Genomic DNA, 12,500 nt, shown 5'->3' on the forward strand with positions numbered 1-12,500 from the left:
TATATATGCTTCCTTTAGGGAATATTATCAGAAAACACTCAGTAAACTTTCATTGTTATGCAGATGATACCCAGTTATATCTATCAATTAAGCCAGACGAAACTAACCATTCCTCTAAACTTCAAGCATGTCTTAAGGACATAAAAACCTGGATGACCTGCAACTTTTTAATGTTAAACTCTGAAAAAACAGAAGTTATCCTACTAGGCCCAGATCACCTTCGAATTCAATTATCTAACGATATAGTTTCTCTAGATGGCATTGCTCTGGCATCCAGCACTACCGTTAAGAACCTTGGAGTTATCTTTGACCAGGATCTGTCTTTTAACTCTTATATAAAACAGATCTCAAGGACAGCCTTTTTTCATTTACGTAACATTTAAATCAGTCACTTCCTGTCTCAAAGCAGAAAAACTAGTTCATGCATTTGTTACCTCTAGACTAGATTACTGTAACTCCTTATTATCAGGCTGCTCTAATAGGTCTCTTATATCTTTACAGTTGATCCAGAATGCTGCAGCACGTGTTCTAACAAAAACTAAGCAAAGAGATCATATTACTCCAGTATTAGCTTCTCTGCACTGGCTCCCTGTTAAATCAAGAATAGAATTTAAAATCCTTCTCCTCACCTACAAAGCTCTAACTGGTCAGGCACCGTCTTATCTGAAGGAACTTATAGTTCCATATTACCCAACTAGAGAGCTGCGCTCCATCAATGCAGGGTTACTTGTGGTTCCTAGAGTATATAAAAGTAGGATGGCAGCCAGAGCCTTCAGTTATCAGGCTCCTCTTCTGTGGAACCAGGTTCCAGTTTCAGTCCGGGGGGCAGACACACTCACCACTTTCAAGAGCAGGCTTAAGACCTTCCTTTCTGATAGCGCTTATAGTTAGGACTGGTTCAGGTTTACAGTTAGGACTGGTTCAGGTTTATAGTTAGGACTGGTTCAGGTTTATAGTTAGGACTGGTTCAGGTTTATAGTTAGGACTGGTTCAGGTTTATAGTTAGGGCTGGTTCAGGTTTATAGTTAGGACTGGTTCAGGTTTATAGTTAGGGCTGGTTCAGGTCTATAGTTAGGACTGGTTCAGGTTTATAGTTAGGACTGGTTCAGGTCTATAGTTAGGACTGGTTCAGGTCTATAGTTAGAACTGGTTCAGGTTTATAGTTAGGGCTGGTTCAGGTCTATAGTTAGGGCTGGTTCAGGTCTATAGTTAGGGCTGGTTCAGGTTTATAGTTAGGACTGGTTCAGGTCTATAGTTAGGGCTGGTTCTGGTTCTCCTTGGTCCAGCCCCTAGATATGCTGCTATATGCCTAGACAGCCGGGGGACTACCTAGGATACACTGAGCTCCTCTCTCCTCTTCTCTCCCTCCTTCTTTATGTATTAATCTCCTATTTATGCACATTACTGATTTTGCTTCTTCCCCGGAGTTCTTGTGCTTTCTCGCCTCGCAGGTTCCCAGGAATCGGGGTTATATTTGGACTGTCATCGTGCCACCTACTGAGGCCCTGCTGACACCCACTACTACTACCACTATCATTATTAGTCACATTACTATTATTATTGCCTGTACTATTACGCTTATTGACTTGCTTCTACCCTGGAGTCTTTGTGCTTTCTCGCTTCGCAGGCTTCTATAAATCGTGGCTGTACCTGGACCGTGGTCGTGCATCCTGCTACGGCCCTGCTGACACCGACTGCTACCACCATTATTATTACTAGTCAATTACTATTACTATTACCTGTACCATTAAGCATTTTAGCTTTACTTCCACCCTGAAGCCCTTTTGCTTTCTCGCTCTGCAGGTTTCCATGAATCGTTGTGGTACCTGGACCGTAGTCGTGCCTCCTGCTGTGAGCCGACTGACACCCACTGCTACTTCCATTATTATTAGTCACATTACTATCCCTATTTTCATAATTATAATTATGCTATAATAATTGCTGCTGTTATTATAAGTAGTCTTATTATATGAATCATTTATGTCATATACATTGAATGTGTTGTATCTCTGTTATGCTGTTCATTCTGTACACATGACATCTATTGCATTCTGTCCATCCTGGAGAAGGATCCCTCCTCTGTCGTTCTCCCAGAGGTTTCTTCCTTTTTTCTCCCTGTTAAAGGGGTTTTTAGGGGAGTTTTTCCTGTGCCGATGTGAGGGAAGGACAGAGGATGTGAGGGTGTAAGGACAGAGGATGTGAGGGTCTAAGGACAGAGGATGTGAGGGTGTAAGGACAGAGGATGTGAGGGTCTAAGGACAGAGGAGGTGAGGGTCTAAGGACAGAGGATGTGAGGGTGTAAGGACAGAGGAGGTGAGGGTGTAAGGACAGAGGATGTGAGGGTCTAAGGACAGAGGATGTGAGGGTCTAAGGACAGAGGATGTGAGGGTGTAAGGACAGAGGATGTGAGGGTGTAAGGACAGAGGATGTGAGGGTGTAAGGACAGAGGATGTGAGGGTGTAAGGACAGAGGATGTGAGGGTGTAAGGACAGAGGATGTGAGGGTGTAAGGACAGAGGATGTGAGGGTGTAAGGACAGAGGATGTGAGGGTGTAAGGACAGAGGATGTGAGGGTCTAAGGACAGAGGATGTGAGGGTGTAAGGACAGAGGATGTGAGGGTGTAAGGACAGAGGATGTGAGGGTGTAAGGACAGAGGATGTGAGGACAGAGGATGTGAGGGTGTAAGGACAGAGGATGTGAGGGTGTAAGGACAGAGGAGGTGAGGGTCTAAGGACAGAGGATGTGAGGGTGTAAGGACAGAGGATGTGAGGGTGTAAGGACAGAGGATGTGAGGGTCTAAGGACAGAGGATGTGAGGGTGTAAGGACAGAGGATGTGACAGAGGATGTGAGGGTAAGGACAGAGGATGTGAGGGTGTAAGGACAGAGGATGTGAGGGAAGGACAGAGGATGTGAGGGTCTAAGGACAGAGGATGTGAGGGTGTAAGGACAGAGGATGTGAGGGTGTAAGGACAGAGGATGTGAGATCTAAGGACAGAGGATGTGAGGGTCTAAGGACAGAGGATGTGAGGGTGTAAGGACAGAGGATGTGAGGGTGTAAGGACAGAGGATGTGAGGGTCTAAGGACAGAGGATGTCTCATGTGCACAGATTGTAAAGCCCTCTGAGGCAAATTTGTAATTTGTGATTCTGGGCTATACAAAATAAACTGAATTGAATTGAATAAAGTACGTTTAAATACCTTGATATATTTAAATATACACATAAAGCTTCACGTCTCTGATGGCAGAAGATCAGTCTCTAGTTTGTTTTCCCATGAGCCTCAGCTCCTGGTGAGTCCTGCCGGCCTGCAGTCGCTGTATTTAGTGACGGCAGTGATGACGGCATCGAACGCGGCGGTGGGAACGTAGCGGTGGAAGAACGGGAGCAGCCACCCCGTCGTCCCGGGGGTGTACACGGGTTTGGGCCGGACCGACAGCAGAGCGTGACACATGTCGTCCACCACCGGAGACAGATCCTCAGAGGACTGAAGGGACATCCTGGACAGACAGCCGGGGAGAGAGCAGATGTACGAATACCCATAATCCTCTCTGGCTTCAGAGGAGACCGCCGCGAGGATCTGGTCGCTGTAGCGATCCACGTCCTCACTGTCCCCGAAGATCTCTGAGAACAAACGTTTCTAAATGTTTAATGACATCACAGAGAGCTTCAGGGTCAGAAGACCACGTTAACGTTAACATCATCAGACAACGACCAATAAAATGAAGTCTAAACATAAACAGCATTAAGACGAGTGACTGATTCTAAAAAGAACAATAATGATAAATGAACATAAATACGACACAACACGTCTTTAATTAAATTTATTGTATTTATTTATTCATATTTGTTTTTGAGGCAGCTACATAGAAAATAAGAAATAAGAATTCAGACTTCAGACACAAACAGAAAACTAAACAAAGAACAGGAGGTTTGAGCTGAAGACTAGACGTGTTGTAGATGAGTTTAACACCTGAACGGTTGGAGCTGTGGTTTGTTTCCTGTATCAGGTGAACAATGTGAATGTGATCATGAACCATCTGAACCAGACCTACTTGTTCTGAAGCCTGCCGGCTGAATCAAAGACACTTTGACGCCCCACACCGACAACTCCATCCTCATCACCTGAGAGAAAACACTCAGCGCCGCCTTCGAGGCTCCGTAAGCAGCTAACCGCGGCATCGGCACCTCACCTGTAGGACCCACCATGTTATGCACTGTTAATACACCTGTAATACACCTGTAATACACTGTTAATACACCTGTAATACACTGTTAATACACTGTTAATACACTGTTAATACACCTGTAATACACTGTTAATACACTGTTAATACACCTGTAATACACTGTTAATACACCTGTAATACACTGTTAATACACTGTTAATACACCTGTAATACACTGTTAATACACTGTTAATACACGTTAATACACCGTTAATACACCTGTTAATACACTGTTAATACACCGTTAATACACTGTTAATACACTGTTAATACACCGTTAATACACCGTTAATACACTGTTAATACACCTGTAATACACTGTTAATACACCTGTAATACACTGTTAATACACCTGTAATACACTGTTAATAAACTACTAAACTGCAGGTCAAGGAAAACGTGGGATATTAGTTGTTGATTCAAGTGTTTTGAACTAAATGTATTCAAAGTATCAGAAGTAAAAGTACTCTGGTCTTCAGTAGATGGAGGTGAGTCTTCAGATGTACCTGCCATGCTGGACACGTTGACGATGCGTCCTCTGGACCTCCTCAGCAGAGGGAGGAACACCTGACTCATCTTCACCGCTGACAGGAAGTTCACGTCCATGCAGAGTCTGAACGCTGTGATTGGATGGAGCTCTGCGTCGGCGGGACAATGAAGGACTCCGGCGTTATTCACCAAACCCCACAGACCTGCAGGGACGCCAGAGACCAGACGGACAGAAGATCCAGATTCTGGTTCATGTCTCAGAGAACTCATTATCAATAATGTAACGAGGTCTTTTCTTCTGAATCAACAGAACAAGTCAAAACTAATATGATTCATTTGAACTCTTCAGCTTGTTAAATGGATTATTAAAAGTTTCACCTGTCGGCGGTGCGTTCAGGGGTCTTACCTGAGTCAGCCACCTGAGTGCTGATGCACCTGTGAGCCGTCTCTATCTGGTTGCTGTCGGTGACGTCGAGCTGCAGCACCTGCAGGTTTTCAGATCCTCGTCCTCTGAGCTGCTGAGCTCCAGCTCCGTTCTGGTCCAACACACCAGCAAACACCTTCAGTCCGGCATCGCTGAGCCGCACCGCCAGAGCCAGACCGAACCCTGAATCACAACCTCCAGAAGAAAAGAACCAATGAACCCTGAACCACAACCTCCAGAAGAAAAGAACCAATGAACCCTGAATCACAACCTCCAGAAGAAAAGAACCAATGAACCCTGAATCACAACCTCCAGAAGAAAAGAACCAATGAACCCTGAACCACAACCTCCAGAAGAAAAGAACCAATGAACCCTGAACCACAACCTCCAGAAGAAAAGAACCAATGAACCCTGAACCACAACCTCCAGAAGAAAAGAACCAATGAACCCTGAACCACAACCTCCAGAAGAAAAGAACCAATGAACCCTGAACCACAACCTCCAGAAGAAAAGAACCAATGAACCCTGAACCACAACCTCCAGAAGAAAAGAACCAATGAACCCTGAACCACAACCTCCAGAAGAAAAGAACCAATGAACCCTGAACCACAACCTCCAGAAGAAAAGAACCAATGAACCCTGAACCACAACCTCCAGAAGAAAAGAACCAATGAACCCTGAACCACAACCTCCAGAAGAAAAGAACCAATGAACCCTGAACCACAACCTCCAGAAGAAAAGAACCAATGAACCCTGAACCACAACCTCCAGAAGAAAAGAACCAATGAACCCTGAACCACAACCTCCAGAAGAAAAGAACCAATGAACCCTGAACCACAACCTCCAGAAGAAAAGAACCAATGAACCCTGAACCACAACCTCCAGAAGAAAAGAACCAATGAACCCTGAACCACAACCTCCAGAAGAAAAGACTATATATATATTATATATATTCAATCAATCAATTAATCAATCATCACAATCATGTGTGTGTGTGTGTTACTGTGTGTGTGTGTTATGTGTATTGTGTGTTACTGTGTGTGTGTGTGTGTGTGTTACTGTCACAATGTGTGTGTGTGTGTGTGTTACTGTGTGTGTGTGTGTGTGTTACTGTGTGTGTTACTGTGTGTGTGTGTGTGTGTGTGTGTGTGTGTGTGTGTGTGTGTTGTGTGTGTGTGTGTGTGTGTGTGTGTTACTGTGTGTGTGTGTGTGTGTGTTACTGTGTGTGTGTGTGTGTGTGTGTGTGTGTGTATGTTACTGTGTGTGTGTTACTGTGTGTGTGTGTGTGTGTGTGTGTTACTGTGTGTGTGTGTGTGTGTGTGTTACTGTGTGTGTGTGTGTGTGTGTGTGTGTGTGTGTGTGTGTGTGTGTGTGTGTGTGTTGTGTGTGTGTGTGTGTGTTACTGTGTGTGTGTGTGTGTGTGTGTGTGTGTGTGTGTGTGTGTGTGTGTGTGTGTGTGTGTGTGTGTGTGTTGTGTGTGTGTGTGTGTGTGTGTGTGTGTGTGTGTGTGTGTGTGTGTGTGTGTGTGTTGTGTGTGTGTGTGTGTGTGTGTGTGTGTTGTGTGTGTGTGTGTGTGTGTGTGTGTGTGTGTGTGTGTGTGTGTGTGTGTGTGTGTTACCTGTGATCAGCACCGCTCTGCTCTGCAGCTCGACTCTCTTCTCCGTCTCACAGATCAGGACCAAGCTGCAGCCGAGGACGACCAGTCCACAGACCACCGGAGGACCAGAGAGGTACAGAGAGGACCCGAACAGGACCCAGACCAGGACCAGGACCAAGACCAGAGCCCAGACCAGGACCCAGCCGGTCCAGGACCAGGTTCCATAGCCCTCTTTAAGCCTCCACAGCACAGTGAAGAAGAACACGGCTGCAGCTCCGACACAGAAACAGGAAGTGATGTCCATCTTCTGTGTTGAGTCCCTCAGCTCTCACCTGTGGTCTCACCTGTGGTCTCACCTGTGGTCTCACCTGTGGTCTCACCTGTGGTCTCACCTGTGTGTCAGAGGAGAGGTGAAGTCAGGTTCCAGTGTGTCCACCTCCACACAGGTATGAGGTGCTCAAACCGGTTCCTGGTCTGCAGCAGCACATACTTCCTTCATGCTCCGCCTCCTCTGATACCAGCAGACATGATTAAGATCAGTTTCTCTCGTCCTCAGAACCTCGATCCAGATCAGTAGAATCCTTTATTATAGTCTGAAACCTCAGGTATATTTACCACAGTACTGTACTTTAATACTACGTTGTACTTTCATTGAGTACTTCAATTTTATCATAATAATACAACTTGATTTAAAAAAGCATGTGTGCAAGTGAACGGTGATGCGTTCACTGACTGTTGGACGTACTTTAGTGTGTTTGAACGATACTGGTTATTTTCTTTGATGAAGTGGTGATCGATTGGACAAAGTTATTAACATATTAATATATTATATGTTATTATATAATATATATTAATATATGAATATATAATAGAATAGTTGTATAGAAGGTAAACAGTGACTCAGCTTTACTTCATTAGACAGAAAGTTCATTCTTCCTCTCTGAACAATCAGAACAAGACACCGTGATTCAGACAAACAGAACTTTTATTTTGAAGGTGCTGATTGGTTAGGGGGCGGGGCTTCAGCTACAGTAACATGTGCACATCTCTGTTCCAGATAGAAGCTTCTGATGACATGACGTCCTGCTGACACACGCCACAGACATAAAGTGCTCAGGGTTCCAGCCAATGAGAGAGCTGGGGGGGGGGGGGGTCATGTGACGGAGGAATCAGGCGAAGTTCTTCTTCAGGAAGTTGATGAGTCCGTTGGTGGACGAGTCGTGGGAGGAAACCTCAGAGTCGTCCTGAAGCTCCGGCTCGATCTGCTTCGCCAGCTGTTTACCCAGCTCCACCCTGAGGAGAGAGAGAGTGAGAGAGAGTGAGAGAGTGTGTGTGTGTGTGTGTGTATACATATATATGTGTGTGTGTGTGTGTGTGTGTGTGTGTGTGTGTGTGTGTGTGTGTGTGTGTGTGTCCTCACCCCCACTGGTCGTAGCTGTTGATGTCCCACATGACTCCCTGAACAAAGATCTTGTGTTCGTACATCGCTGGAAGAGAAAACAGAAAGTTATAGTTCATGGATTCATATGAACACACAGCTGTATTATTATTATTATTATTATTGAAATCTAATTTCACTCTGTGGTGTTCAGGGACAATCCCAGCTGCTGCTGGTTTAACTCCCAGTACTCCCAGTACTCACCAACCAGAGCTCCCAGTATGAACGGGCTCAGCTTCTTGAAGACGATGGAGTTACTCGGCTTGTTCCCTTCAAAGACCTTGAAATAAAAACAGAAATCTGAGTTTGAACAAAGTTTATAACATTAACAGTCACACAGGAAGCTGCTGTTGAGCAAGGCACTCGTCTCCGTCACTAAACTGTCACATGATCGATCGGTGGATTGATTGATTGATTGATGGTTACTTTGTGAGGCAGCAGCTGCAGCAGGGCGTCTCCCTTCAGGCCTCCGGCCTCCAGCTCTCTACGAGCCTCGTCTGAAGTCTTCCCCTTCATCAGAGCTTCTGTCTGAGCCAGGAAGTTGGCCACCAGGATCTGAGGACAGCAGCAGGTCAAAGGTCAGCAGGTGAAGACGCGTGTCAAACATAGAGGACGCAGTGGGCGTTACCTTGTGGTGGAGGTTGTCTCTGATTGGATGCTGAGACTGAGCAGGAATGAGGAAGTCAGCAGGAATCATACGAGTTCCTGGAGAGTCAGTGAGGTCAAAGGTCAATATTTAAAGGTTGCGTTGACATTAATGCGTTGGGCCCACATTTGTGTGTCCGATCAATATTTACATCTAAAGACGAGACTTTGTCTCTCTCTCTCTCTCACCCTGGTGGATGAGCTGGTAGAAGGCGTGTTGTCCGTTGGTCCCTGGTTCTCCCCACACGATTGGTCCGGTGTGATAGTCGACACGAACGCCGTCTTTGGTGATGGATTTACCGTTAGACTCCATGTCGCCCTGACACACACACACACACACACACACACACACACACACACACACACACACACACACACACACACACACACACACACACACACACACACACACACACACACACACACACACACACACACACACACACACACACACACACACTTTATTAATAATCTGATGGTTTCCCTCCTGTGATAATAATAATAATATTCATAATAATAATGTTCATAATAATAATAAATATATAATAATAATAATAAATATAATAATAACCATGTTCATAATGATAATAATCTATATAATAATAAATATATATATATATATATTATATTATAATAATAACATTCTGGATGAACACCTGTTGGAAGTAGGCGGCGAAGCGGCTCATGTACTGGTCGTAGGGCAGCATGGCGTGCGTCTCCGCCTTGAAGAAGTTGATGTACCACACGCCGAGGACGGCCAGCAGCACCGGGACGTTCTGCTCCAGAGGAGCGCTCAGGAAGTGGTTGTCCTGGAGACGGCAGAACAACAAACATCATCAGTGAGGGAACATTTGTGTTATTACTTCTAATAAATAATCATAGAAACGTCTTCATGCTGCAGCTTCTTCATAACACAAACAGTAGAAACAGGTGATGTACCATCCAGTGAGCTCCAGACAGAAGCTGCTCAAAGTTCTCAAAGCCTGAAACACACACAGGTCAAAGGTCAGAGGTCACAAGAGACTACACACAGTAACAATGAGGAAATATAGAACAGATATAACTGAGTGAGAGAGGTTTATGAAAACAGAATGACATGATACCATCATCATAATGAAGAGGAGGAGGAGGAGTTTAACGGTTTAAAGACTCACTACAATGACTCACTTCCTGTTGTGTTTCATTGATAAAAATCAATAATAATAATAATAATAAACTAAGGCTGGTGTTAATATTCAAACAAACGTAGATCTGCTTCATGATGTTGTTCATGGATATGAACGTGTTTACACCACCAGATCATCTACACTTCATAGTGAGGTGCTGTCAATCAATACACCACTAATCAATAACCAGGCCTGGGTTGAGTAAAGGTTAAAGGTCAGCAGTGATGTCAGCAGTGATGTCATCAGACGTACCGATGTGCAGCGCGATGGACAGACCGATGGCGGACCACAGGGAGTAACGACCTCCGACCCACTGAGGAGAGAACATGACATCACAGTCACTCCACCAATCAGAGCGCAGAGAACAACAGAAAGGCCCGCCCCCTTTACCAGGAGCAGGTGGTGGACTCAGAGACCTGGTTCAGGTTTCAGGTCTCTGTTCTGGGTTAGTTTACATTAACTATATATTTAAGATTAATACAAGAAGACAGCCAATCAGAAACAGGACAGACTTACATCCCAGAACTCAAACATGTTCTCCGTGTCGATGCCGAAGTCCTTCACCTTCACCTGAAGAGGAGGAAACATTATTCACATAACTCAGTTATGTATATATATATATATATATATATATATATATATATTACAGTACAGTATTCCTAACACAGTACACAGTAGTATATTCAGGGTGTACTCAGTGTAAATGGAGACTCACTGCGTTGGTGGACAGAGCCACAAAATGTTTGGCGACAGCAGATTTCTGGAGGACGAGAAGAGAAACATGAAGACGAGGAGACAGTGTGTCCTTCAGCAAGTAAACACAAATATACTGACTACTGCATATTAAATATTTCAATACAGTCAATGTTCATTTGTTAAATTAACTTTGAGTTAGTCAACGACCTCTTTGCCCCCATGACCGTGACAAATACACTGGAGTAAAGGAGGGACCCTGAACTACTTGATTCTGCTAGCATAGACTAAGTATATTGTTTCTGCTTTCTTAATCTGCTCTTAACCGTACTAAGCCTGCTTAAAAGTCTTAGTGTTTGATGCTGATTCTGTTGTTTGTGCTGTTGCTGTAATCAGGAACTGCTTTGAGAGGTGTGCTTTAGTTTCAATAGGTCAATTGTCCTCTTAACTGCTAGGGGGAGTGGCTTACACTCCTGGCAGACAATGAGCAGTCAGTAGGTAGGTCCTTAACCACTGCTGCTGTACCCGTAGTCACCTCCGCTCCCTCTCCCCCGCTGATCTTTCCTCTTCCGTTACCTCTCTCCTCCCTGACCCTGAATCCTTCTCTCTTCTATCCCCCGATACTGATCTTCTCCTCTCCACCCTTTCCTCCTCTTTGGACAACCTCTGTCCCTTCACCTCCAGGCCTGCACGCCTAACTCCTCCTGCCCCATGGCTGTCGGACTCAGTGCGTACTGATAGACGGAGCCTAAGAGCGGCTGAGCGTAAATGGAGAACAGGCAAACTCCCGGAGGACCTTCTTAACTTCCAATCTCTCCTTTCCACTTTCTCCTCCTCTCTAGCTACTGCTAAAGCGGCTTTCTTCCGCTCTAAAATCCTAACCTCTGCTTCCAATCCTAAAAAACTCTTTGAAACTTTCTCTGCACTCCAACAACCCCCACCCCCTCCTCCTACTTCCTCCCTGATGATTTCAACAACTTCTTTGACAAGAAGGTAAACGATATCAGATCCTCCTTCTCTCAGCCCCCCCCCTGTCCACCCTCTCCCTCTCTACCCTCTCCAGCTCTTCCCCCTCAGCTCCCCCTTCCCTCTCCACACCCCATCTTACCCTATTTTGCTCCCCTCTCCCCTAACGAGGTCCTTGACCTTGTTACATCTAACCGCCCCACCACGTGCTCCCTTGACCCGATCCCCTCCCCTCTTCTTCAGTCTATTGCCACTGAACTCCTTCCTTTCCTCACCCACCTCATCAACACATCTCTCGTCTCGGGATGCTTTCCCTCGGCTTTCAAGACTGCCAGAGTCACCCCCCTTCTGAAAAAACCATCACTTGACCCCTCTGATGTCAAGAACTTCAGACCGGTTTCTCTTCTACCCTTTCTATCCAAAACACTTGAACGCGCTGTCTCTAAACAACTGTCTTCCTACCTCCACCAGAACAACCTCTTGGACCCCCACCAGTCCGGGTTCAAGGTGGGTCACTCGTCAGAGACGGCCCTCCTTGCGGTGACAGAGTCGCTTCACGCTGCGAGAGCGAACGCTCTCTCCTCTGTCCTGATCCTCCTGGACCTGTCAGCGGCGTTTGACTATTCGTAGTAGTTTGTAGCACTTATTGTATTCATATTAGTCTGTTGCACTTATTGTTCTCGTAGTAATTTGCCTCTGCACTATACTTTTGCTCTGGTTTCTGCTCTTAGATGCTTGTTTAAGAAAGGAGATGCACTTATGACTTCTGGTGACTAGTAGTTCTCTTGAATACCTATGTTGAACACACTTCCTGTAAGTCGCTTTGGATAAAAGCGTCTGCTACATGACTGTAATG

General features: G+C 45.3%; 2 protein-coding genes across 2 annotated transcripts in view; both read right to left on the minus strand.

The window, feature by feature from the left end:
• Positions 1–3,280: 3,280 nt before the first annotated feature.
• hsd17b2 (hydroxysteroid (17-beta) dehydrogenase 2) lies at positions 3,281–7,040 on the minus strand. Its single transcript, XM_054620782.1, has 5 exons — positions 6,758–7,040; positions 5,122–5,334; positions 4,733–4,918; positions 4,053–4,190; positions 3,281–3,621 (listed from the first exon to the last, which is right to left on the minus strand). The coding sequence occupies exons 1-5, from the start codon at positions 7,038–7,040 to the stop codon at positions 3,281–3,283; spliced, it is 1,161 nt and encodes a 386-aa protein (XP_054476757.1).
• Positions 7,041–7,703: 663 nt separating this feature from the next.
• The window catches only part of gpia (glucose-6-phosphate isomerase a), a 14,234-nt gene continuing 9,437 nt past the window's right edge, over positions 7,704–12,500 (minus strand). Inside the window, exons 9-19 of the mRNA XM_054619554.1 lie at positions 10,701–10,745; positions 10,502–10,555; positions 10,238–10,298; positions 9,759–9,802; positions 9,476–9,628; positions 9,009–9,138; positions 8,803–8,879; positions 8,601–8,729; positions 8,379–8,454; positions 8,157–8,223; positions 7,704–8,029 (exon numbers count right to left, since the gene is read on the minus strand). Coding sequence (XP_054475529.1) covers positions 7,906–8,029; positions 8,157–8,223; positions 8,379–8,454; positions 8,601–8,729; positions 8,803–8,879; positions 9,009–9,138; positions 9,476–9,628; positions 9,759–9,802; positions 10,238–10,298; positions 10,502–10,555; positions 10,701–10,745 — 960 coding nt within the window. The 3' untranslated portion in view covers positions 7,704–7,905. The remainder of the gene's footprint in view (positions 8,030–8,156; positions 8,224–8,378; positions 8,455–8,600; positions 8,730–8,802; positions 8,880–9,008; positions 9,139–9,475; positions 9,629–9,758; positions 9,803–10,237; positions 10,299–10,501; positions 10,556–10,700; positions 10,746–12,500) is intronic.

The sequence above is a fragment of the Anoplopoma fimbria genome, chromosome 19 (genome assembly GCF_027596085.1).
Source record: "Anoplopoma fimbria isolate UVic2021 breed Golden Eagle Sablefish chromosome 19, Afim_UVic_2022, whole genome shotgun sequence".
Classification (NCBI taxonomy): domain Eukaryota; kingdom Metazoa; phylum Chordata; class Actinopteri; order Perciformes; family Anoplopomatidae; genus Anoplopoma; species Anoplopoma fimbria.